Genomic DNA, 24,082 nt, shown 5'->3' on the forward strand with positions numbered 1-24,082 from the left:
ACTCTAACTCACTATTAACTGATTTTTCCAAGCAGGGGGCAACTGAACCCTTTGGTACACACCTGGTGGTGCTCTCACAAAAGTCCCCAGGAGATGGCAGTAGAGGGCTGCAGTAGATTTAATAGATCTTTCACAAATAGCCTTTGTAAAGTCAGGTGTTTTTTGTTTGTTTGTTTGATTTCGTTTTTCCTCCTAGAAAGTGAAACACAAAACAAATGCTAAAAACAAACCCAAGCATCATGGCCTCTGACAGCTGTCTAGTGCAGAGAATGATCAGACTCTACAGAATGGGAATGCCATGATGATGCGACTGTGCTGTAGGAATTTTGCCGCATAGATAAACTGGATAATGTAAAACAGTGGTTCTCAAACTTTTGTACTGGTGACCCCTTTCACATACCAAGCTTCTGAGTGTGACCCCCGTTATAAATGAAAAACACTTTTTAAAATATCTTTAACACCATTATAAATGCTGGAGGCAAAGCGGGGTTTGGGGTGGAAGCTGACAGCTCATGATCCCCCATATAATAACCTCGTGACCCCCTGAGGGGTCCCGACCCCCAGTTTGAGAACTCCTGGTGTAAAACAATTAGTTGTTCTTATATTTTGCCGCATGCTATGCCCATATAGTTGAGTCAGGTTTGACAACTTGTACTTTAAAAGCAAATCTTACATTTGAAAGCTAGGATTGTTACAGAGGTCTCTCTGTGGAGTCTTCCAGAGACAATGTGTGAACTTCAAACCCTCTCCCTAAAAGAGGCTATAAAACTGCTGTGTCTTGATGGGGCATGGAGAGTGTTCCTTTGGGATGCAGTGGAGATTAATGCAGGAAGGACCCAAATGAAGGTAAAGAATCAGAAGATTCAGGGATTTCTGCAGCTTGACCTTTCCCACCTGCTGTGTTCAGGGACCTCATTAAGCCTTCTGTTGTCAGCAAGCCAGCTCCCTCCTGGTTAACATGCTAACCACTTGTGCTTATTAAACACCCTATGGCTCTTTTCCCAAGAGTGAGGCTGCTAACCCTAGTATTCTGACTAAATTTCATCTGGTAGAATTCCACTTGCACTTTCAATTGCATATAGTACTTTTTTTTCACTTCCTGTACTAAACTTATGTGCATTGTTCCTTTGTATTGCTGTGTTCCACCCCAGAGATAGCTGAATTCCCATGGTGGAAGGGATGATCCTTATATATATCTTCCTTTGGCACACTGCAATCTTAGTTAATGTTTGTAAACTGCTTTGAGATAATTGGATGAAAGTTGCTAAGGAAAACAAAGTACAGTCATTATATATAATATTATAAGCAAAGGCACAGTTTGAGGTCATTAAAATAATTAAAAATACTAAACATTTGCTGGTCATATTATTTTATTACAGCAACCCATGCTACCCTCTGTCATGCAAGTTACTTGACAGAACAGTCTATGTTCTACTGGAGTGTTAAATATTTCATGCTGCACACGAGTGACCTTATATTTCTACTCTATTATTTTTTATTATTATACCAGCAAGATGTCTAAGATAGTTCTCCCACTTTCCTACTACTAGTGGAGCTCCACCAGTGCTATCAATAGGGGGAAGTTTTAAGTGAAAAGTCTGGGATAGACACATGGGGCCAGATTTTCAAAGATATTGAGGTGCCTATTGGGATTTTCAAAAATACCTAGGCAGGTTAGATGCCTTGCACCCACTGGAAACATAGGGTAGCTGCAACCTTATTTAAGCATGGTTATTAAACTCAGCTGCAAGGACAGTGGAGCCAGGGCCTAAATATTTAGCACCATTAAGATTGCACAGTTCTCAAAAAATAAAAAATATGTATATGTTCATACTGTTCAGGGAAAACAAGCTAGAACCTTGCTACAGTAGCAGCAAATAGGTTTAAAGCAACTAGCATGGGTCTATACCCTGCAAGAACAGGAATTAAGAGCTGTCACCCAATCAGTCAGGGATGGTGTAGGAGTAAAGAAAGTCAGGCTTCTATAATACAGGATGATGAACTAGAGGAGCCACTAGGGGTCCCTTCTAACCCAAATGATTATAGGTTCAATTAAACTAATGTGCAGTCTAGTTAATCTGCATTGCATGGGTCAAATTAGCAAATGGTAGCTTTATTATTAATTATTATTATTATTATTGCAGGGAAAGTGTTTCTATGGCCATAGATTCTACCCCTCTTCATCCCAGATTTGGCTTGTGCCTGTGAGCATTAACACTTCTTAGATTATCTTGATTATCACTCAAAAGTTTTTTTCTCTTACTTAATTGGCCTTTCAGAGTTGGTAAGACAACTCCCACCTTTTCATGCTCTCTGTATGTGTATATATATCTCCTCAATATATGTTCCATTCTATGCATCCGAAGAAGTGGGCTGTAGCTCATGAAAGCTTATGCTTCAATAAATTTGTTAATCTCTAAGGCGCCACAAGTACTCCTGTTCTTTTTGTGGATACAGACTAACACGGCTGCTACTCTGAAACTTCTTAGATTGTGACCTCTTTTGGGGACAGGGACAATATTGCCAACCCCGAGCAGTCAAAAATCATGAGTCAGGCCCCCCAAAAAGTCGTGTCTTCAAGATCATGAGATTTTTTAAAAAGTGTTCTTTTTATTTGCCTTCTTTAAGGTACACTCACTTCATGTTTTTAAATTTTTTGCCCCAGCTAAGGGGTCTAAACATAATGAATAGTTAGAAAGCTACATAGTAACAGAAAGCTAGAAAGCTGAGATTCTCTTATGGTTTCTTGACACCAGGAGTTGGGGCTTTAAGAAAAATACCAAATACGGTGAGACTCACAATAAAATCATGATAGGTGGCATGACTAGTATCTTCCTACATATGCACACAGCACCCAGTTAATTGTGGGCTCCATCACAATGAAAATAAATAATAATGATAATACATGGAAGAAAGAATGCAGTACATACCTAATTTCATGGCACTCCACACAGAGGCTTAGCGAGACAGTAAAGGTTCTTCAGTGCTTATTTTAACTCTGTTTAAGTAAAAATTCTCCCTCATTTGCCAAACACTTGTTTTCTCCTGAGATTTAAATGGAACTCTGGGATACTGTTAAACCGCTCAGATGTATCTTTTCATTTACACTTGAACAGAGCTGTTTAAAGCTTTTTATGAAACAACAAAAATCTACAAGAACCCTTAAGATTGTGTCTGCACCAGCTCTGCTATTCATTCTATTAGCATGTGGAACAAATTAAGGTGATATTTTGTATCATACGATCACCTTAATGAGATCTCAGGATCAAACCACTATGTTCTGGTTAATTAGAATTTCTATACAGGCAGTGCCTCCAATGTATGTACAGGCAATCAGACGTATGGCTCAGATCTAAGAGGGAGTGGTGGGAGCCCACAGAACCCAGGTTCTGGCCTAGCTCTCAAAGAGAACATGAGACAAGTCCTGATATGGTGCTCAAAGAAAGAGAGACCGAATCCTGGTGTATTCTAATGGCTGAAATTCCATACCATACTTTCCCTTTTTCTCTTCTATACTGAAACAAGGAAAACATGAATCAGATGCAGTAGGAGGAGTGAAAGATCATTGAAAATTAAGCACAAAGTAATTAGAGGAAAGGACTAAGCATTAATCCTTTATTTGAGGATCCACTTGGTCCTGCAGTGCAGGGCTCATACTGAAATCATTCTGTCAGGTTAACCCTTGCTGTAGTGTTCCCAATCTCACTTTTGTAGTGCTGCATTAATCCATTTGCTGCTGGTCCTCACTGCAGAGCAGAACAGAGTGGTATTCTTTTGAAGCGCCATGGAACCTCAAAGTTTCTGAAAGACGTAATGGGATGTTCACCAGCATGCAGGCAATTAAGGTGTTTCCCCGTTTCCTTCAATCCTCTTGGCACCAGAGCAGAAGAGAGACCTAGTCTAAAGGAAAGCAGAAATGGAATTAATGGTCTCCCCCACCTCTTTCCTGAAGCTGATCAGAGTTACAGTATTAGATATTAATAATACTTTGTCCTTCTGCAGTTCCTTTCATCTGAGGATCTCAAAATGCTTTGGATACACTGGATCACAGAGTCTCAAACTCTCCCTGGGAAGCAGATAAGATACAGAGTGAAGCAGAGAGAGGTGAAGTGACTTCCTCAAGGTCATGCAGCAGATAAGTGGCAAAGTTGGGCACAGAATCCAGGAAACCTGAGTCCCCATCTCTAACTAAGATATTTCAGTGGAGGAAATGGGAGACTGAAAGACACAAGGCAGGGAAGAGCGTTGATCAGATAAACAGGAAGGTGGTGCAGGCTTGTGAAAAGTCCCCTTCTTGTGCCCTCTGGTGTTATAGATCCTCACTGGACATTCTGAGCTGAGTCCAGATCAGCACAGCTCCAATAAAATGAATAAATGCCAGCTGAGGAGCCGGCTTTTCCAGTCTACTCCTTCCCTAATAGAATAAAGGCATATTTTTCAATTTCCAGCAGCATAAGCAGACCATTCCATCCTTCAGCTTTACCGAAAAATAGACATTGCTACAAGAAAGACCTGGATGACTTCATTAGCCTCTCAGATCAAATTCCTCTGGATTTCTGAAGAGCTAAGCAAGACCGCTAAAGCGTAACAGATGCTGTTTTCTTCTCTGATGCTTTTTAAGATGTAGTGTTTAGCTCTAAATAGATAGGAACCTGTCAGCACCACATGAAGATAATCACCTGTTCAGGCCATCGGAAGCTTCTCAAAGGATAGGAAGTTTACTGCAGCCAATACCATCTTGGCCTGTGGTCTTATTCACTGCCCAAGTTAGGCAGGTTGGTAGGCCTGGTCATTGTGGATGACACATCTCCAAGGAAAATCTTGTTTCTGCAGGCAATGTTGCTGGTGATTCAGTAGGAGCTCCATCTATCAAAGCACTTAGATTTGACAGTGTGGTATGTAACTATGAGCTTTACAGATCATGTCTGCACTGCATGAGTTATCCGAGCAGCACTGCAATAAACTGGGGAAGGATCTCTCAGCAGCAGTCTCTCTTTGTTTCTTCCAAAGTTCTGGCCAGGAGGCTGGAGATTTTGTCTCTAGGACATTACAGAAAGTTAACACAAAACTTAGCTAGGAAACCTTGTGGTTGCAGATCTTTGGACGGAGATATAAAACTAAGGGTCTGACAACATAGTGATTAAATGTACCATGGCATTTTTTGCAAAAGTGGGAGTGCTATCCCTTAAGATCCTTATCAAATTCCAATTTGTGGAATTACATTTTGTGTACCTAAATCCCCCCTGAACATGCAGTTTTTCTTTACTCCTATCCTAAATTATTGTCTAATGCTGCTGTTCACAATGAAGCAGTTACCATGTTCCACATCAGAGTTTGGTGCATTTCAATGATTTATGTATATCTAACATTTGTAGTGTATTTTGGTATTCTTCTGAATGAAAAATGCTATAGAAATGTAATAACCATAAAGATAATTGTTAATTATCTTACTTTTTCCAATGGAAGGGGAGGGGAGAGAGACAGGATTGTGGGAAACCATCCTATTTTGAATATTTCCTTTTAACTGAAAAACACCAGATCCTACAATTATTGGGACACTGATCTTCTTGCGTTAGGGGAGTAGGATTTCAGTTTTCTAGAGATTTAGAAAAAGCTGAGTTCCTGAAGGATTTCTTGGTATGTAGATAACAATGGGAGGAGGAAATTATCTTGTACCTTCTTAACAATTAAACATATTCCACCATCTCCAATCATACACTCATGTCTCTCAACTTGAACAGTAGGCTCCCTATTCATTATAGACCAAAGTTAATCTCAATCCCACACAGAACCAGATGCAGATTCTCCACAACATTACCACAGCACAGCTCCAGAGAAGTAACCAATAGTGAGAAGAGAATCTGACCTCTGGTAAGGTCTTGATACTAGAAATGCTGAATCAAGAGAGTAAAATAACAAGGAATGTCATAAATATTAAAGAAATTACCCAACTACTGTTTCAAGGTTCCTGCTCTACTATTTGTGCCTAATTTTGAGTATCTGCCTGTTTCCATTTCTAAAGCCTGTGGCACAGACTGTGTCTTGGAGGACTGAGTGCAAATTCATGCTCTATTATTGGTTCCATCAGGAATCACCAGGCATCACTTACTTTTTCTGCTAACAGCGAGAGCTTTGATATATTTTCATTCCTTGGTGGATTGTCTGGCACCTCCATCTCCTTCAGCTAAGGGTAGGGGGAAGCATGGAGAAAGTGGGAAATTCTCACTGCAGGTTTTCTTATTATTCTGTAGGCCTGTAGGGTGACAGAGTTACAAATCCCTCCACAGCCAAGTAGAGTCATTGAACTAACCCTTAGCAGCAGGCACCGGGAAGCCAGAGTGTATTAGCATGCAGCCTGTCAGGGAGCATGAAACCTACTATTATTCTGAAAAGAACAGCAAACCTGCTCTTTTCTTTTCATTGCTTTTTTTTTAAAAAAAGAAAGAATATGAATGCGCTTTTTTTCTTATCAAAGCAACCCTGAGATGGATTTTTGTGCATAGGAAAAAGGCTTAACATGCATCCTGCCAAAATGTCTAGGTTTTTATTGGGTTTTCAAAAATAACAAAACTGCTTACTTATTGTTATGACTTTTAGCACAAGTTGAGAAGGAGGTGGGATCTGTGTAATTTAGGTCAGTTTCAAGAGAAAGGAAATCTGGTGCCTACTTACCAAACAGAATACATTCCATCCCCACTTCCCCCAAAACTGAGCCTTTGGAAAATTTCCAATATGTGAAATGGACTCAGAATTTCTTCCTCATCCCTTTGTAATGAGAAAGAGTGGGAGAAGGTGAAGTTTAGTGCATTGAGCCTCTTTGCTTGATATAACTAAAGGGACGTGTGCAGGTGTTTTCTGCTCCTCTAGACTCAGCTGGTTAGTCAAGCTTTTCTGGAGGATGAGATGATAATTATCAACCCACCATACTACCAGATTCCTCCCTCTTATCTGTCCTCATGTGCTGTTCACTACAGAGAGAAGCTTAAACAGCCTCTTCCAGGCTGTGGAAGACTCACTGCGTGAGACACTTGAAACCAGAACGGACAAAGCCTGAAACTGGACAATGTAGGGAACAAGTCTGCACTGGGTTGGTGTCTTTGGCATCTCTAAGTTTGATGATTCTCAGGGCACCTCTGGTTTTACAGCTCAGCCAAATTAGTTAGGGCTGCAGAAAAAGGAGTTCTACATGAGGTTTTCTATCAACTCACCTGGCAGAGATGCTGATAGCTACCCTGGATCCTGGCTTTGAGTTTTAACTTAGGAGTACATAGGTTGCATTAGCAGTAAATACACCCAGCAGATTTGGGGGCACAGAAGGTAGTGGTTAATTCTTCCTGGAGGTTAGGAGTAAAGGAGGATAATTATCCCAATTTTATAGATGGAGGAAGTGAGGGACAGAGAGATTCAGTGACTGGCCCAAGGTCATGAAGCCAGTCTGTGGCAGAGTCAGGAGTTAAATCTGAATCTTTTGAGTTCCAGTCCAGTAATTCATGGATTTTAAAGCCAGAAGGGACCACTGTGATCATCTTATCTGACCTTTTGCATAAGAGGCCATAGGATTCCTGCTTCATGCCCAAACTGTGCTTGCACTACAGCATATCATTTAGAAAAATACCTGAAAAAATAGTGCATGGGATCAAACAGATCATCATATACATCCAAGGGGCATCAGTAAGGACTCATCCCATGACCGCCAGTGCTTTAACCAAAAGACCATCCTTCCTCTGTTGTGGACTTCCCCATGCCTCAGTTTATATATCTGTAAAATGGGACTAATATCTACTTCCCAGAGATGTCGTGAAGCTTAATCCATTAATTACAGTGCTTTCTGATTGTTGGATGGAAAGTGCTATAGACAGACAGACTATTAGCGTAAACATAAAGATTCATTGAAGAGTTTTATTTTCATACACACACACATTTTTTTTGGGGGGGGGGCATATAAACTCTCACACCCCGATCTGTCTCTTTATCCAATTGGAAAGTTCAAGCATTCAAAGGGTTAAAATCCAGCTGTGGCAATATACCTTGAGGAGCCTGAGGGAAATACTTGCTGTTTGTATCCATTACCATTCTGAGAACACTATATGTATAAAAGTGATCATAGTGAAATTCTCGATAGAATTAATCTGTTGCCCACTGTTGCTAATTGCAGCACTGGCCTTTCGACACCATAGCTAAGGTGCTGACAATATGTCCATGATATAATTCTTCCCTGTTTATACCTTCCCCGTACAAGAAGGGCACTGGGTTAAACCATGGGATTCCTGAAGGCCTCAGTGATCTTTTCATATACAAAAAAATAAACTATTTTGCATTTATAAAGTACCTTGGTACTAGTGCCAGAGACCAAGAAAGTGAAACTGACCTGCCTAATTTCATTGTCCAAGCTGAATAACCTGCAAAATCTAAATAAGATTAATGAACAACATAATGAAAATAAAAGTATAGGATTGATTCAGATCTCAGTTACGTTGGTGCAAATCAGGCGTCGTTCCATTGAAGATAGTGGAGTTACTCTGGTAAATAAGATCAGAATCTCATCCCATGTTTTTGAAAATTCTTTCTGTTTTAATAATCTAATATGCTATTAGTAACACAGAAAAGGAAATATTTAAAAATATACTTATATGCCTATTATTCTGATAGTGTCCATTAAACAATGCACAAGACATAAATAAAATACTATTTCCATTATGCTTAGAAGTTTGCATAACATTGCCAACAATCCTTTGCCCTTTTTATTGTGAAAACAAAGCAGTCCAAAAAGTTTTTTTGTTGAGTATTAACATTGTATTCCATGCAGATAATCAATAGTCAATACATTGCATTAAAAGACAGCTAAACTGCCTTTAGTCCCCACAAATAGTCCAATTGTGCTGTAAATTCAAGTATGTGGAAAGTAGGCAGTTAGTTACTAAGACAGAAAATATTTTGGAGCCAGGTTCTGCTCCCATTGAAATAAAAGGGGGTTTGGCCACTGATTTCAGCAGGAGCAGAAACAAGCCCTTGTTTAGTTTGTCTTTAATAAAGCCTATTGTATATTTTCCCAACTGCTGAACACACAGAGAAGTGGTCAGTTAATATATGCCCTGATGTTGTTCTCCATTTCAGTACAAGCAGCACCGCTACACTCTAACAACATGATCAACAGTTGCCACAAAGTGCAAGGGTGCTGTCCTTATAAGTGGTTGGTTGTATTTTGTATCTTGCTGTAACCAGCAGAGCAATCGACTGAGCACAGCTAACAGCCCTAGCCCATTTTATAGCTATAAAATACACAGGTCAATATACACATGTACATTATACAGTTTGCTTCTGAGGAAGTCCAGCCAAAGTGTTCACCCCAGATCTAAACTGAAACTTCAGGACATGGCTATAGAAGCCAGGTGATATAAAGTCCTTCTTCACCCAGGTGCTTCTAGGCACACAGCTGGCATTCCTTCCTATAACTTTGCACATGAGAATGGCAGGATTAGCCTGCATCTCCAAATCAGCTGAGTTACGTTGATAGCCTACTTGGTCCCAGCTCCATTTCTTTGAAGGATGGTGCAGCACTTGTAGGTTGGCAGTGAGAATCCTTCACATTTATTTCTCCTTCCTCCCTCTAACATCATCACCACCACTGCCCTGTAGAGTAGGATACAGAGCTGTTCCACTGTGAAGCCACATGCAATGAAAACTAGAGATCCTGCATGCTGAAAGGTTGATCCCTATTGATTCCACTGACCCAAAGTGGTCTTAGAGCTCCCAGAACCAGACCTCACTACCGAAGAATGCCTGAGATCCTTTGTTTTCTTCCATCCCACACTCATGCTCCTATATTTTACCAATAAGCATTTAATTCTGAAATCAATGCTGCCACCTAACTCCTTTCTGTGCCTTATGGGCACATGAAGCATGGGCAATGTAGGGGCTTTTACATGGACTTGGGCCAAATGGCCTCACTTGACACTAAGGGCTAGCCAATGCAGCTTTGCCACTGTAACACATCTGGTGAAGACTCTCTATGCCAACGGGAGAGAGCAATCTCTCTGGCATAATAAAAATACCTCCACAAGAGGCATTAGCTATGTTGGCTTCTCCCACTGACAACAGCGCTGTCCACACCAACTTATGTCCCTCACGGGGTGGGGGGTTATTCACACCCCTGAGTGACGTAAGTTATACCAACATAACATGTAGTGTAGAGAAGCCCAAGGTTCCAAAGAAATGCAGGGAAGTACATGCCCCTGGGAACTCACATTGTTTTAACATTTCAAAGGTTAATTCTGAGTTGTCCAGAAAAATCTTAGCTAGCTGAACTGCCTGGGTGATACCAAATATATAGATAGATATTAATGGAGATATCCCATCTCTTAGAACTGGAAGGGACCTTGAAAGGTCATCAAGTCCAGCCCCCTGCCTTCACTAGCAGGACCAAGTACTGATTTTGCCCCAGATCCCCAAGTGTCCCCCTCAAGGATTGAACTCACAACCCTGGGTTTAGCAGGCCAATGCTCAAACCACTGAACTATGCCCCCCCCCGCTATCCTGCCCCTCCAATTTGTTGAATTGGCAGTCAATAGAGAAGGATTCAGCCTCAGGCAGACATAGAAAGGGAGGTTCGGATAACAGGAGTTCAAGTCATCAGGATTCCACAGCTAGGGTGACCAGATGTCTCAATTTTATAGGGACAGTCCCGATTTTTGGGTCTTTTTCTTATATAGGCTCCTATTACTCCCCACCCCCATCCTGATTTTTCACATTTGCTGTCTGGTCACCCTATCCACAGCACACTGTTTTCTCTGTGTTGGTGATTTCCTTCTTTAGCCCCTCTGTGGTCCACTTGTGACTCTGGATCCAACCACAACAACTAGGTGATGTTGGCTTAGAAAGTACATAGTCTGCTCACATCTGTCTCGAGGGGATCAAGGAGGAGGCAGCTGGTACTAGCACATTATACTGCATCTCTGCTCTCTCTGAACATTGACACAGGATCCCACAATAGCTAGGTGAAGGGGTGAATAATGGAGAATTGCACTCTAGTTCAGTCCCCTTCTAGGAGAGAGAGCAGAAGAGGAGGCATCAGGTGCTAACACACTGCACTGTCTCTTAGCTGACCATAGAGAACGATCTCCATATGGTGACACAGCAGATCCTCTCTCCTCAAATGACGTATTGTAAAGTCAGAGACAGGGCTTGACAATTTTAGGATAAAACTTATCAAAACCTACCAAAGAAAAATTTAAAATTCAATTTTGATAAATTCCTAACATTTACAATTTTTGCAGTTTTGACCATTATTTATGGAAACCCCAAGCATTCCAGTGTCGCTGAGAAGTCATGCTCAGCAAAGTGGAGCTCTGGAAGGATCTGATTTTTTCCTATAGTTCAAGGAGAACCATATTTTTAACACTGAATAAAACTTTTTGCTCCTTGAAAATTAGCCATACATTTACCTAAAAATTAACATAAAAATCACAAATATTAAAAAGATGAAAACCAGAAACCATGGTCATAGCATAACCAATAATGAAATTTTTTTGTTCACTGCTGGGAAATTAGGAACATTGCCTTACTAGATAATACTGGCTGTTCATTTAATGATTAATGTGATATCCAGTCTCTGACAGTACCCAGTATCAGATGCCTGAATGGAAGAAACTGCTTAGTGGGCTACTATGAAATAACTGCCCATAAGGAAAGTTTCTTCCTGACCACAGGCATTCAGATTACAGGCCTTTGGTTTATGCCCTGAAGCATGACAGTTTATTATATAACTTATACATTTTTATCCTACTTAACACAATTTTGCATGTTTTAATTCTCCATCTAAATGTCTAATCCTCTTTTGAACCCTACTAAGATCTTGGCTGCAATAATTTTTGTGGCAGTGAGTTACATGGGTTAATTATACATTGTGTAAAGTATATTTGCTTTACATTTGGAGCATTTCGCAGTCACCGAATGTCCTCTTGTATTATGAGACAGGTAAACAGGCGTATCCAACTGACCTTCTCTTTGCCAGTTAATATTCTGTATACCTCTAACAGGTGAAAAAAATGTGATTATTTTATAAAGAGACTGAAAGTCCAGGGGAAATCTCCTACCAGATTGTAACCATTTTAAAGACGGCCAGATTTGGGGTATACGCTACATGACAATGTTCCTTTAAACTTATTCAACTGAGGGCAAGAGGAGAGAAATCAACCTTCTAGCTCAAGATCCTGCTTGGAGCTAAAGTTTATCTTCTAAATATCCCTGGAGAGAGAATGTCTGGGCTGATGGCCCATAAAAACTTGGCATGGTTCTGCCTGACTTACCCTATTTGAGAATTTTGGTGTCTTCATGACATAATCAGATGCAGCAAAAGCTTCCCTAGTGGCTAAGTCTGAAGAAGTATAAGTCAGGGTCTAAATGCCACCCAGCATCCATATTTATCCTTAATGGCTATATAAATTCAGCCCATGAGACAGAAAACATTAATTAGACAGACTCTGCCTTTGGCAGTAATCACCACCAGTGACAGCTGAACCAGCCAGTAGATAAAATATGCACCAAACATGACATCAGAATAAATAGACAAGGACCGTGTAAAAACAACACAACAAACTCACCCTGTTTCTTCTAGCAATGCAAATAGCACTCCACACCAGCTTTTGGAGTCTGTTTGGGTGTCTGTCTTTCCTTAATTTTGGGCCCACTCCTGCTCCAGTTGGAGTCAATGGGAGTTATTCAACTGGCTTCAAAGGGAGCAGGATAAAGCCTTTATTTTCTGTAGACTAGTCTTTGGTTCTGATCGCAAAGGGTAAGAAAAATAAAACCTCTAGAGGTCTAATGCTAAAGTCCTTACTCTGGGCCAGAATGTGATACTAGTGAAAATTCTCAGTAGGGGCCTCATCTAAACCCAACTGAAGTAAATTGAAAGACTCCCATTGACTGCAATGGATTTTGGATCAGGCTTTAGATGCATTGATTCCAATAGAGTTACTCTGGATTTATGACAGTGCAACTGAGTTAAAACTCTAGATCTCTGTCCTCACTAAGGGGAAACTTCCATTGTCTTCAGTGAAAAATTTGCCTGAGTTTACTTCAGGTTTTAGCTCTGGGAGAATAACACTTTCCATAATACTCTTTCCCCACCTCTCCCATTGTAATCTGATCTGGTTTGGCGGCTGTGATGAGAGTAGAAGAGGACCTGGGTTTGGAGGAAGGGATCTGAGGTCTCTCACCCACCCCCACATCTCCCTCAGGGGCATCAGCAAAATAATGTGATTGACCAGAAAGGACAGATGATTGTAGAAGTGCCACTGAAGGTGTTTCCTTTACAGGGCATGAGCCTTAGTATGGGCCAAATCTGCTTTGCTCCCTGGACAGGGGGGAGATATATCAGCTTGAAGGAGAGAGGGGTAGGGTTCAAAGCAGTGGGGTGGAATGATGAGTGGAGGAGGAAAGGATGCGATCCAGATTGGGAACTGCTCCTCTTAGATGCCTGAGGTGCGAGGGAAGAAGTCAACACCACACAAAAAACCCCTAACTCGACTGCAGCTTTCCCTACTGACACCCCCCAGGGCTCTGGCACCAAACTGCAGGCCGAGACTGACATTATTATGCACTGCCTCTGCTTCAGGCTCTGCTGTTCCCAGAGGAGTCCTGCAGAGTCGCATCCTTGCATTGCCCTGATTCATTTTTTTTCAATGCTCCATTTTTTCAATCCTCCGGTTCCTGTTCCTTTCCAGAGGACAGCGTTTGCAATAGAATAACGGGAGACTCTAACCCTGAAGACAAGGGAGGTTGCGGGGGCGGGGAAGGAAAAGAAATGTGCTCAGCACTGTTCTGCTTCCACAAAGCCCTCCTTCTCATGGCCAGCAGGTTCCACCTCAGCGTATGTTGTGTGGTTGGTGTGGTTTCGGAACTTCATGGCTGGCCAGTGGTGTGGTCTCCGCTGTGGACAAAGACACATGTGCATTAAAAGCTAAGGAAGTGGCTTTAATTTGGGGCATGCTGGGAAGTTTGAAACCCAGACCTGCAACAACAACAATTAACCTGTACAAGAACCCTTCCTTATTAAAAAGGCAACCTCCTGCCTTAAGAGACCATTCCATATGTCACGGAGTACCCTACTTCTCTAGGAGAAGACCCACTTTCATTAACCAGCTGACTTGTGTAGATCTGCGATCACTTAGGACCAGGGCCGGCTCCAGGCACAGCGCAGGAAGCAGGTGCTTGGGGCAGCCAATGGAAAGGGGCAGCATGTCTGGGTCTTCAGCAGCAATTCGGCGGCGGGTCCCTCAGTCCCTCTGGGAGGGAAGGACCGGCCGCCAAATTGCCGCCGAAGAATGAAGCGGCGCGGTAGAGCTGCCGCTGAAGTGCCGCCGATCGCAGCTTTATCTTTTTTTTTCTTCACCGCTTGGGGCAGCAAAAAAGCTGGAGCCGGCCCTGCTTAGGACAGGTTTCATTGTATTCATATTCCCCAGTGCTGGAACACTATTGCAGGAAAAGCGGAGGTCACGTCTATGCTACGGGAGAAACAGCAGCACATCTACAGTACTGCAATGCTGTAGCCCCGTAGCGTAGATGCTTCCTCCATTGCCAGAAGGGGTTTTCCCATCAATGTAGGTCATCCACCTCCCTGAGCAATGGTAGCTAGGTCAACAGAAGAATTCCTCCACTGACCTAGCCAGACCTAAGCTAGGGTTAGACCAGCTTAACTGCTGTGCTCAGGGGTGTGAAAACATAGCTAGGTCAACCTAATTTAAGTGTAGACCAGGCTTTAATCTAGTGTCACATCACTACAGTCCAGTAGGCTAACACTATTGCCTAAAAGGCTAACTCCAAATGCATTAACCACTTAACAGGATTAAAGTGAGGAGAGAGAGGAAATGAGGCCTTTGGTGAAACCAGGCCTCAGGTCCTTCAGAAAGGAAGGACAGTTCAATGGTTAGAGCACTAGCCTTGGACTCGGGAATACCCAGTTCAATTCCCTACTCTGCCACAGATTTCCTGTGTGACATTTGCACAAGTTACTTAGACCCAGATCCAAAAAGGTATTTAGGCTCCTATCTCCCATTGAAATCAATAGAAGTCAGGAGCCTAAATCCCTTTGAGGATCTGCACCTTAGCCTCTCTATGGCTCAGTTCCCTGTCTGTACAATGTGGATAACAGCACTGCCCTGCTTCATGGGGGGAGTTGTGAGGATAAATACATTAAACGATTGTGAGGCACTCAGCTACTATGGTAAAAGGGGCCACAAGACATCACAGAAAGAGACAGATTGAGGAATAACAAGGGCTATCAGGAGAAAGGCTGGAAGCTTCCTGTTGCTCACCTCCCCCAAAATAGATCCCATGCTTTTAACTAACCCACTCCTGACTGCCCCAGGTGTCTGTGAAAGCCAAGGAATCATTTGCAAGCAGCAGAGAGAGAGAGAGAACATCAGAGCCCCTGATTATTTGGAAATGAAAAATCTGCATTTAAAACATTCACACCATCAGTTACATCTCGGAGGATGGAACGGCATCTATTATTAAAGCCCATCCGTTTTAATCTCCAAAACCCAACTCAAAAGGAAGCAATCTCGCCCTTGTTACAGCTCCAGTCCAGCTGAGCACTTGGTCTGGAATCTGTGTGTGTTTTGAGCATTTGTGTCAGAGAGAGTGCAAAAGAGAGAAATAAAGTGTGAGTAAATGTGGGTGAGCATGTGAAAGTCTGTGACTGTGTGTGAATGAGTGAAAGAGAAAGGTTATGAGAGAGTGAAAGAGAAAAGCTGGGTGTGTGAGTGAAAGAGAAAGAACCTGTGTTTTAGACATCAACAACTGGAAGCTGAAGATTAGCTGTGACTGTAGGACCATGAAAAGAAACACATAGATTTGAAATATATCAAAGGTCCCCTGCTGCTCCTCTCTCCCTGCTTCCCCAAACGCAGTATAAGTGCAAGGCAGAAAGGTTAATTGAAACATATCTGAATCAAGCCTGCTGAGAGGATTCAGACTGCAACAAAATGTAACTTTAAATGCATAGTCAGTTCCCAAGTCCTAGGTGAGAGAGACACACACTCCCTCCCCTGCTCCAGAAGTTTAGGATTCCCTGAGGGCAGCTGTACCTAGAGGTAAACTGGCTCTTTCTTATTTATGGCTCAGTACATCCAACTGCATGGCTCAGCATGCGGCAACTGCACAAATCAATGTGAATGCTGAGGTTAGGCACCCCCAAAAGAGAAGGAAATAGATTTAGAGGCCAGATCCTCAGCTGTGTAACACCACTGAAGTCAATGGAGCCATGCTGATTTACTCCAGCTGAAGATCTGGCCCTCAGAGTCCATTGAGTCAGTACTCAAGCCTGCTGGGTCCTGCAGAGGACTTCATACAACAGGCCAGCAAAAAGCTGGGGGACTGGGACATGTCTCCCTCATTTCAGGTGGCTGTACCTCTGTTGATGATAGCAAAGGAAGAGAGAGCCGGTCTGGGATGAGATCTGTCCACTCACCTCAATGAAGAACAAGGCAGCGTTGGAGGTGGGGTGGCTGCTGATGTAAATTACAGGAAGAATAATGGCTGCAATGAGCAGGACAGCCAGGACTATCCCCACGATGGTCCCGGTGTGAATCGGGGTTCCGCCTGTCTTCGTGGGAAGGTCATTTTTCACTCCTGAAAAGGGGATCGTGATAGAGGGTGGGAATGCAGGGAGAATGGCTGGGATCACTGAGAGGCAGAGAAAGAACACAGAACTGGGAACAAGGGGAGAGATTTAGGTTTTGTCCACACTACTGTTGGATAACTTGGATAACTGGGATAACTTATGTCGCTCAGGGGTGTGAATAAGCCACCCCGCTGAGTGACATAAGTTACACCGACCTAAGCGCCCGTGTGGACAGAGCTGTGTTGGCAGGAGAGCTTCTCCTGCTGACATAGCTACCGCTGCTCATTGGGGGTGGATTAATTAAATCAACGGGAGAGCTCTCTCCTGTCGGCTTAGAGTGGCTACACTAGAGAGCTTACAGCGGCGCGGCAGTGAGGAGAGAAGACGTCGACCACACTAGTATTCATCCTCAACAATGATACAGTGATGTGCATACCAGTGCCCATTGGTGATTACATTTGTCAGGCCTACTCGGTTACATGGGATACACCTCTTGAAAGTCCTGTGCATAGTGGTGGCAGCGAGTTGGGCAGCTCGGTGGAAAGGAAACCCAGACACAGTTCCCCCAGTGCTGCTGTCTTTGCAAAGCCAAGCATGTGGCTGGCTCATAGAGAGCAGAAGTGAGCTACTGTGACTATCAAGGAGATCTCTACTAGCTCAACTGGTAGAGGCCCATGACTCCAGCTGTGCTGTGTGTGTGACTCACCTGCAGTCAATTCACTTATTACAGTGATGCTTGCAATACATTCTCCACATCCCGCTCTCGTGTTTTTTAACACTAAAATAATTCAGATGAAGCAAACTGTCCCCCCCGTGGAGTGAGGGGAGTGGCTCCCTTTTAGAGGATGGCAGTATTTGGCTGGAGAGACGAATGAGCAACAGCTCCCTCAATCTATATTCCTCATGTACCAAAATGCTCATTCTGATGGAAACCCATTAGCCATATGCTGCCTGGTGTCCTTAGCATATCTTGCCCACAGTCCCTTTAATTTCTTAGCCATGAATATTCAATCGCACAGAGGGGAGAAGGGAGCAGAGCCATGGAGGGAGATTCCAGCACAGATTAGTATTGACATTACCAGACGTTCAAGAAGCAATTTGGCTGAAATTGAGAAGGTCTCAGATTTCAAAGGCTTTGAGGGCCCAATCCTGCACCTAGGCTAGTCAGTGGGATTTTATCATTAACCTCTATGAGCAACTTTAGCATAAGTGGGATGGACTTGTGGTTTACATATACACCTTCCACAAATGTCTAGGGATGCTGGTGCCACAGCACTGGCTGTGAACTATACATCACAGCAAGAAGCATTGTGACATGCCTCAGACCCCAGTCATAACAGCACTATGATAACCTAGACATCGGGAGATGAACCACTGGCATAAAGGAAACCGAGAGAGAATCAGAGCTGGACTAATAGCAGAGATGCTTTACAATATTAAGATTTAAACATTCTCCTGAACTGTTGAGGAAACCCAAAGGCAACTCACCTGTGGGAATGCATGGGGACCAGAGAGTGAAATGGATTATATAGAAAGTGAAAACTGATCAGCCTAGTTATTTGCTAGGGCTGAGAAATAGACAAATACAGACAAACAGCTTCCGGGATAATCAGATTGTTCCAATTCTCTCAGTTTTTACCATCCCAAAGTAGTATTAGTAACCCAGGTGAGGATAACCGGATTCTGATCTTGCTTGCATCCCTTTAAATTTGGGGTTTTCTTGCCCACTCCTTTGATTTATTATAACTAGCCAGAGAACAAGGTGGATGAGGTAATATCTTTTCTTGGACCAACAGAAGTTGGTCCAAAAAAAGATACTACCTCACCCATCTTTGTCTCTCTAATATCCTGGGACTGACGTGACTACAACACTTCACATAACTAACCAGTGCATTTGATTTCACATAACACATTCCCCTTAGGAAGAATCTGACTGGGTGATGAGAAGGTTAAGGACTTACCATCCCCTCCTGCATACTGATTCAGCTTTGTGTCATCTGTAAGAGGGAAACAAAAGCAAGAAAAGGATAGGAAAGTTAGTAGACCATTATGGGGTTCTTCATTCTGTACACCACTGCACCCCATATAGAGTTCCACCCCTAAAACATGCCTCTTTGTATTGCCCTGTTACAGTTAAGAGTAGTTTTGCCTTGTTCATTTTGGTGGGGGAAAAAACACCCAGAAAACAAGACAAGACAATAATGAAATTTCAGGGTTTTTTTTTACAGTCTCATTCAATGCATGTGGCAATTGAAGCACAAAGTTCTTAATGAATCTCTCCTTAAATAAGCACTTTCAGCATGGAAGCACTGTGCGTGATAATGAACATATAAAGGATTGGGCTCTATGTTTGCGTGTGATGTTCAATCACACGCTTCAGATAGGAGTGGATAGGAATGGCAAAGGTTAGTTGATTCAAGAGTGTGTGTGCACACACATAATTCCCCAAAAGCTTAGATCTGGAAAATTCAGACCCGAATGAGGTAATCACTTTTAAGACTCTCTTTATATTCAATCTATGCCATTTACTGCACCATGTCAGTAGACGTTGCTAGCTCTCAGCTGACTCGTATAGGTAAGGCAAGGATGTTAACCCAGAGTCCACTCCATGGGGGGGCCAGAAATCCAATTCCACCTGTTCTCTGCCTGGAAGGTAACACCATACAGATTGTAGGAGGCTCCCTGTCTGACATAGACTCATAGACTTTAAAGTCAGAAGGAACCATTATGATCATCTAGTCTGACCTCCTGCACAACACAGGCCACAGAATCTCACCCACCCACTCCTGGAACAAACCCCTAACCTATGCCTGAGCTATTGAAGTCCTCAAATCGTGGTTTAAAGACCTCAAGGTGCAGAGAATCCTCCAGCAAGTGACCCGTGCCCCACGCTGCAGAGGAAGGCGAAACCCCCCAGGGCCTCTGCCAATCTGCCCTGGAGGAAAATTCCTTCCCGACCCCAAATATGGCGATCAGTTAAACCCTGAGCATGTGGGCAAGACTCACCAGCAGGGCCGGCTCCAGGCACCAGCTGAGCAAGCTGGTGCTTGGGGCGGCAGCTTATAGGAGGCGGCATTCCGCCCAATCCTAGGGCGGCACGGCCGCTTTTTTGTTGTTGTTGTTCCGCTCTGGCCACACTGTAGGGGGTGGCGGCGTGGAGAACGGGAGCGCCCTGCAGCAAGCCCGGCAAGGCAGTCCTCATCCTTCCCTCCCCACCGACTGGAACGGAGCCCTCCCGGCAGGCAGCAGGCAGCGTGGCAGCGCCCCACTGTAGCCCTGGCCGCCCCCCTTCTCTCTCTCTCCCGCCTGCTCCCTCCCCTTCCCCCCGAGCTGGTCCCCCTGCACCCGCGCTCCGGTGCACAGATCACTGGTTTTGGGGGTTTTTTTGCTTTGCCGTTCTGGCCACCCCATTTTGTTTGGGGCGGCCAAAAAGCCAGAGCCGGCCCTGCTCACCAGCCAGCATCCAGGAAAGAATTCTCTGTAGTAACTCAGATCCCACCCCATCTAACATCCCATCACAGGCCACTGGGCATATGCTAATAATCAAAGATCAATTAATTGCCAAAATTAGGCTATCCCATCATACCATCCCCTCCATAAACTTATCAAGCTTAGTCTTGAAGCCAGATAGGTCTTTTGCCCCCACTACTCCCCTTGGAAGGCTGCTCCAGAACTTCACTCCTCTAATGGTTAGAAACCTTCATCTAATTTCAAGTCTAAACTTCCTAATGTCCAGTTTATATCCATTTGTTCTTGTGTCCACATTGGTACTAAGCTTAAATAATTCCTCTCCCTCCCTGATATTTATCCCTCTGATATATTTATAGAGAGCAATCATATCTCCCCTCAGCCTTCTTTTGATTAGGCTAAACAAGCCAAGCTCTTTGAGTCTCCTTTCATAAGACAGGTTTTCCATTCCTCGGATCATCCTAGTGGCCCTTCTCTGTACCTGTTCCAGTTTGAATTCATCCTTCTTAAACATGGGAGACCAGAACTGCACACAATATTCCAGATGAGGTCTCACCAGTGCCTTGTATAATGGTACTAACACCTCCTTATCTTTACTGGAAATACCTCGCCTGATGCATCCCAAGACCGCATTAGCTTTTTTAACGGCCATATCACTTTGGCGGCTCATAGTCATCCTGTGATCAACCAATACTCCGAGATCCTTCTCCTCCTCTGTTACTTCCAACTGATGTGTCCCCAATTTATAACCAAAATTCTTGTTATTAATCCCTAAATGCATGACCTTGCACTTTTCACTATTAAATTTCATCCTATTACTATTACTCCAGTTTACAAGGTCATCCAGATCTTCCTGTATGATATCCCGGTCCTTCTCTGTATTAGCAATACCTCCCAGCTTTGTGTCATCTGCAAACTTTATTAGCACAGTCCCACTTTTTGTGCCAAGGTCAGTAATAAAAAAATTAAATAAGATTGGTCCCAAAACTGATCCCTGAGGAACTCCACTAGTAACCTCCTTCTAGCCTGACAGTTCACCTTTCAGTATGATCCGTTGTAGTCTCCCCTTTAACCAGTTCCTTATCCGCCTTTCAATTTTCATATTGATCCCCATCTTTTCCAATTTAGCTAATAATTCCCCATGTGGAACCGTATCAAATGCCTTACTGAAATCGAGGTAAATTAGATCCACTGCATTTCCTTTGTCTAAAAAATCTGTTACCGTCTCAAAGAAGGAGATCAGGTTGGTTTGGCACGATCTACCTTTTATAAAACCATGTTGTATTTTGTCCCAATTACCATTGACCTCCCTGTCTGACATGAGCGTCTATGAGACAGTCCACCAAAAATCCTGGCCCAGATTTCTTTGCTGCTTAGCTTGGACTCTGTCTACCCCAGGCGCTGAAATAAATGACAGGAGGCCAGCTAGTTAGCTGCATTCACATACGTCTCCACTGAGCAAAGCCAGGCTGGGTGGGGAAGATGCAAAGGGGTGGGTCTTGTTTTGCTTTGCTTCTCCAGATAAAATTTGCTGCCTCACACAGCTGCCTGCTTGTTTCCGTCCAAGATTACAAATTAATCTCATGCTTGAATGTGTCACAAAAAGCCTCTTGTTCTTCTTCCAAGACTCAACCGTGAGTTGGAAAATCATCTCAGTGGTGCTGTTTTTTCCCCCCTTTCCTTAATTGCTCTTTTCAAAGTTGATCCGTCAGCCACGCACTCTCCACACCCCCATTCTCCATTGCTCAAGGACAATTACTCATGCTCCTTTCTATTTATTCTAATTAGCGTTTTGCATGAGGGACTATTAAACAGTGAAATTGAAGTGATACCTGCCACTAGGACGGGAGGACACGGCCCATGTGTTAATAGGATTAGCAGACAATAGAACAGGGGTATCCCAAAGGACTCTGGGTCTTTACTTGGGGCTTCTTATACCAGAGAGAATTCCATTCTTGTACCAGAAGGTAATGCACATGCCTATGGGTTTATTACCCATAATGTGATGGCACCGCCAGCCATGGGTCATCAGTGGGGATCGAACAGGGGATCTCTACTGCTTGAGCTAAAGGATAAAGTCTAACAGGGTCCGTAACCTTTTTTATGGACCAGCCATTAGAAGGAGACAAAGACCCACACTGTGGTCTCGTGGGTTCCACCAAGGGGAGGTTTTGGAGAAGAGTCTAAATCAAAGCCCCAGACCCAAACAGTCCCCAAACTAGGAGAACGCTTGGATCGAGACGGTGAGGAACTCTGTGGCTCCATGTCTAGAGAAGCTGGGCCATGTTCAGAGATGAGTCTAGCATAACTTGCACTTTTTTTCCAGCCCTATCAAATGCCGCATGTTACACCAGCTTTCTGTGCCTGGCTGCCCCTTCACACAGGGGTTATTCATGATAGGAGAGCCTTATGGCTGCTCTGTAGTCACGTTATGCCATCAGTGCAAGGCGGCTGCAATGCAGCTGTGAATTCCCCTCCACGGGGAGGTCTCACCTACGCTACCTTCTAGATCATGCTGAATTGCTCCCCTCTCTAGTCTCATCTTCCTTTTCTCTGCCCCACTCCTCCTCTCCTTGTGCCTCGAGCCATAGGATTGGGTAGCCAGGAATGTTAACTACATTCTCTTGGATATGACTTCATTTCACTAGGCCTTGGAGAGAAAGATCTCTCCGGGGCAGACATTTGGGGCAATGTGTCCGGAGAGCACTGCTACTGCTTTCCTTTTAGCCTTGGGCTAGCCTCTCCTACCCCAGTTGTTCACCCTATTCCCAGCTGCTGGTACCTTCTGTGGTGAGGCTGCCAATGAAAAGAGAGGAGGTAGTGACATCTTCATCAAATGACGTGAAGGGGCTGTTTGGGGACAGTGAGTAGTGGTCGCTCTCTGCCCAATCCTCACAGGTCCTCTCGTCTGACTGAAAAGACAAATGGAGAAAGGCTACTATTCCCAGCAATCTTCCAGCAAGAGGACCTCTTTGTGCCTAAATCAACCCAGTCAGTAAACTCGGCACAAAGCAGTGACTTTGGGGGTGTCAGGAGGGGGGAAACCAACAAGAAGTATCACCAGAGCTGATCTTTCTGAGGCAAACAGATTCATTCACGCAGTTTAGAGATAATTATACTAGCTAGGATTAAAACTGCAAGGGCTAAACATCTTCATGCTTCAGGGTGGATAATAATCATGCTCCAGAGGATCAGGAAGAAATCTCCCCAATGGGATTGCACCTTCAGGTGCTTTATGGAGGCTTTTACACCTTTCTCTGAAGCATCCAGCATTGGCCAATGCCAGAGACAGGACACCAGATTAGAAGGACTACTGGTGTCTTCCAGTATAGCAAGAAGGTGGGATACCAGATTACATGGGCCATTGATCATTCCTCTAAGGCAGGGAGGTGAGATACTGAACAAAATGGATCACTGTTTCTAGTGCAGCAGGGAAGGACGATACCAGACTAGATGGACCATTGGTCTGTTCCAGAATGGCAGTCTTTATGTTCTTATGGACCATGCAGAGTTCATAATGAGTCTTCATCTCTGGAGGGATGGGACATATGCCATTGTCTGAATCTCTTTTCCTTTGTTCTGTGTCATGCAACTCAACCCTTTCTCTGTCTCAGGAGCCAAATGGCTACAAACAGGTCTGAGAACCAATTGTCCTAGTGGGAATTGCAGAGGCAGCCAAATCTCTCACCATAAGAGAGAGAGGTAGAGTAACCTGTGAACCGAATCCACCTTTTCTGGGAAGCTGGGGGCCACTGACATCATCCCACTGTCAGCCCAAGGGAAATAACCCTTCCCTTGATCTTACCTCTTGGCCACAGCCATGTGACAGCCACTCCTCACGGTATCGGTCAAACCCACTGGAGCATCTACGGAGAGAAGGGATGTTACTCAGTGATGGATGCATTCTCTTCTAGACACAGCTAGCAAAGGCAGCCAGGGTTCAAGCAGTAATGGTCATGTGGCCACCTTATGTGGGTGGCATTGCTTATCTCA

The 24,082-nt window shown here is 43.7% G+C and overlaps 1 protein-coding gene across 2 annotated transcripts in view; it reads right to left on the reverse strand.

The window, feature by feature from the left end:
* Positions 1 to 2,622: 2,622 nt before the first annotated feature.
* Positions 2,623 to 24,082, reverse strand: part of PLXDC1 (plexin domain containing 1) — a 59,456-nt gene continuing 37,996 nt past the window's right edge. The window contains exons 10-15 of one of the 2 annotated variants that reach the window (XM_054014607.1): positions 23,895 to 23,955; positions 22,872 to 23,001; positions 18,583 to 18,618; positions 16,469 to 16,629; positions 13,760 to 13,927; positions 2,623 to 3,900 (exon numbers count right to left, since the gene is read on the reverse strand). In XM_054014607.1, the coding sequence (XP_053870582.1) occupies positions 13,808 to 13,927; positions 16,469 to 16,629; positions 18,583 to 18,618; positions 22,872 to 23,001; positions 23,895 to 23,955 (508 nt within the window). In that variant the 3' untranslated portion in view covers positions 2,623 to 3,900; positions 13,760 to 13,807. Of the gene's footprint in view, positions 3,901 to 7,879; positions 13,928 to 16,468; positions 16,630 to 18,582; positions 18,619 to 22,871; positions 23,002 to 23,894; positions 23,956 to 24,082 lie in introns of those variants that run through there. The other variant, XM_054014606.1, reaches the window with a different exon arrangement.

This window comes from Malaclemys terrapin, chromosome 25 (genome assembly GCF_027887155.1).
Source record: "Malaclemys terrapin pileata isolate rMalTer1 chromosome 25, rMalTer1.hap1, whole genome shotgun sequence".
Taxonomy (NCBI): domain Eukaryota; kingdom Metazoa; phylum Chordata; order Testudines; family Emydidae; genus Malaclemys; species Malaclemys terrapin.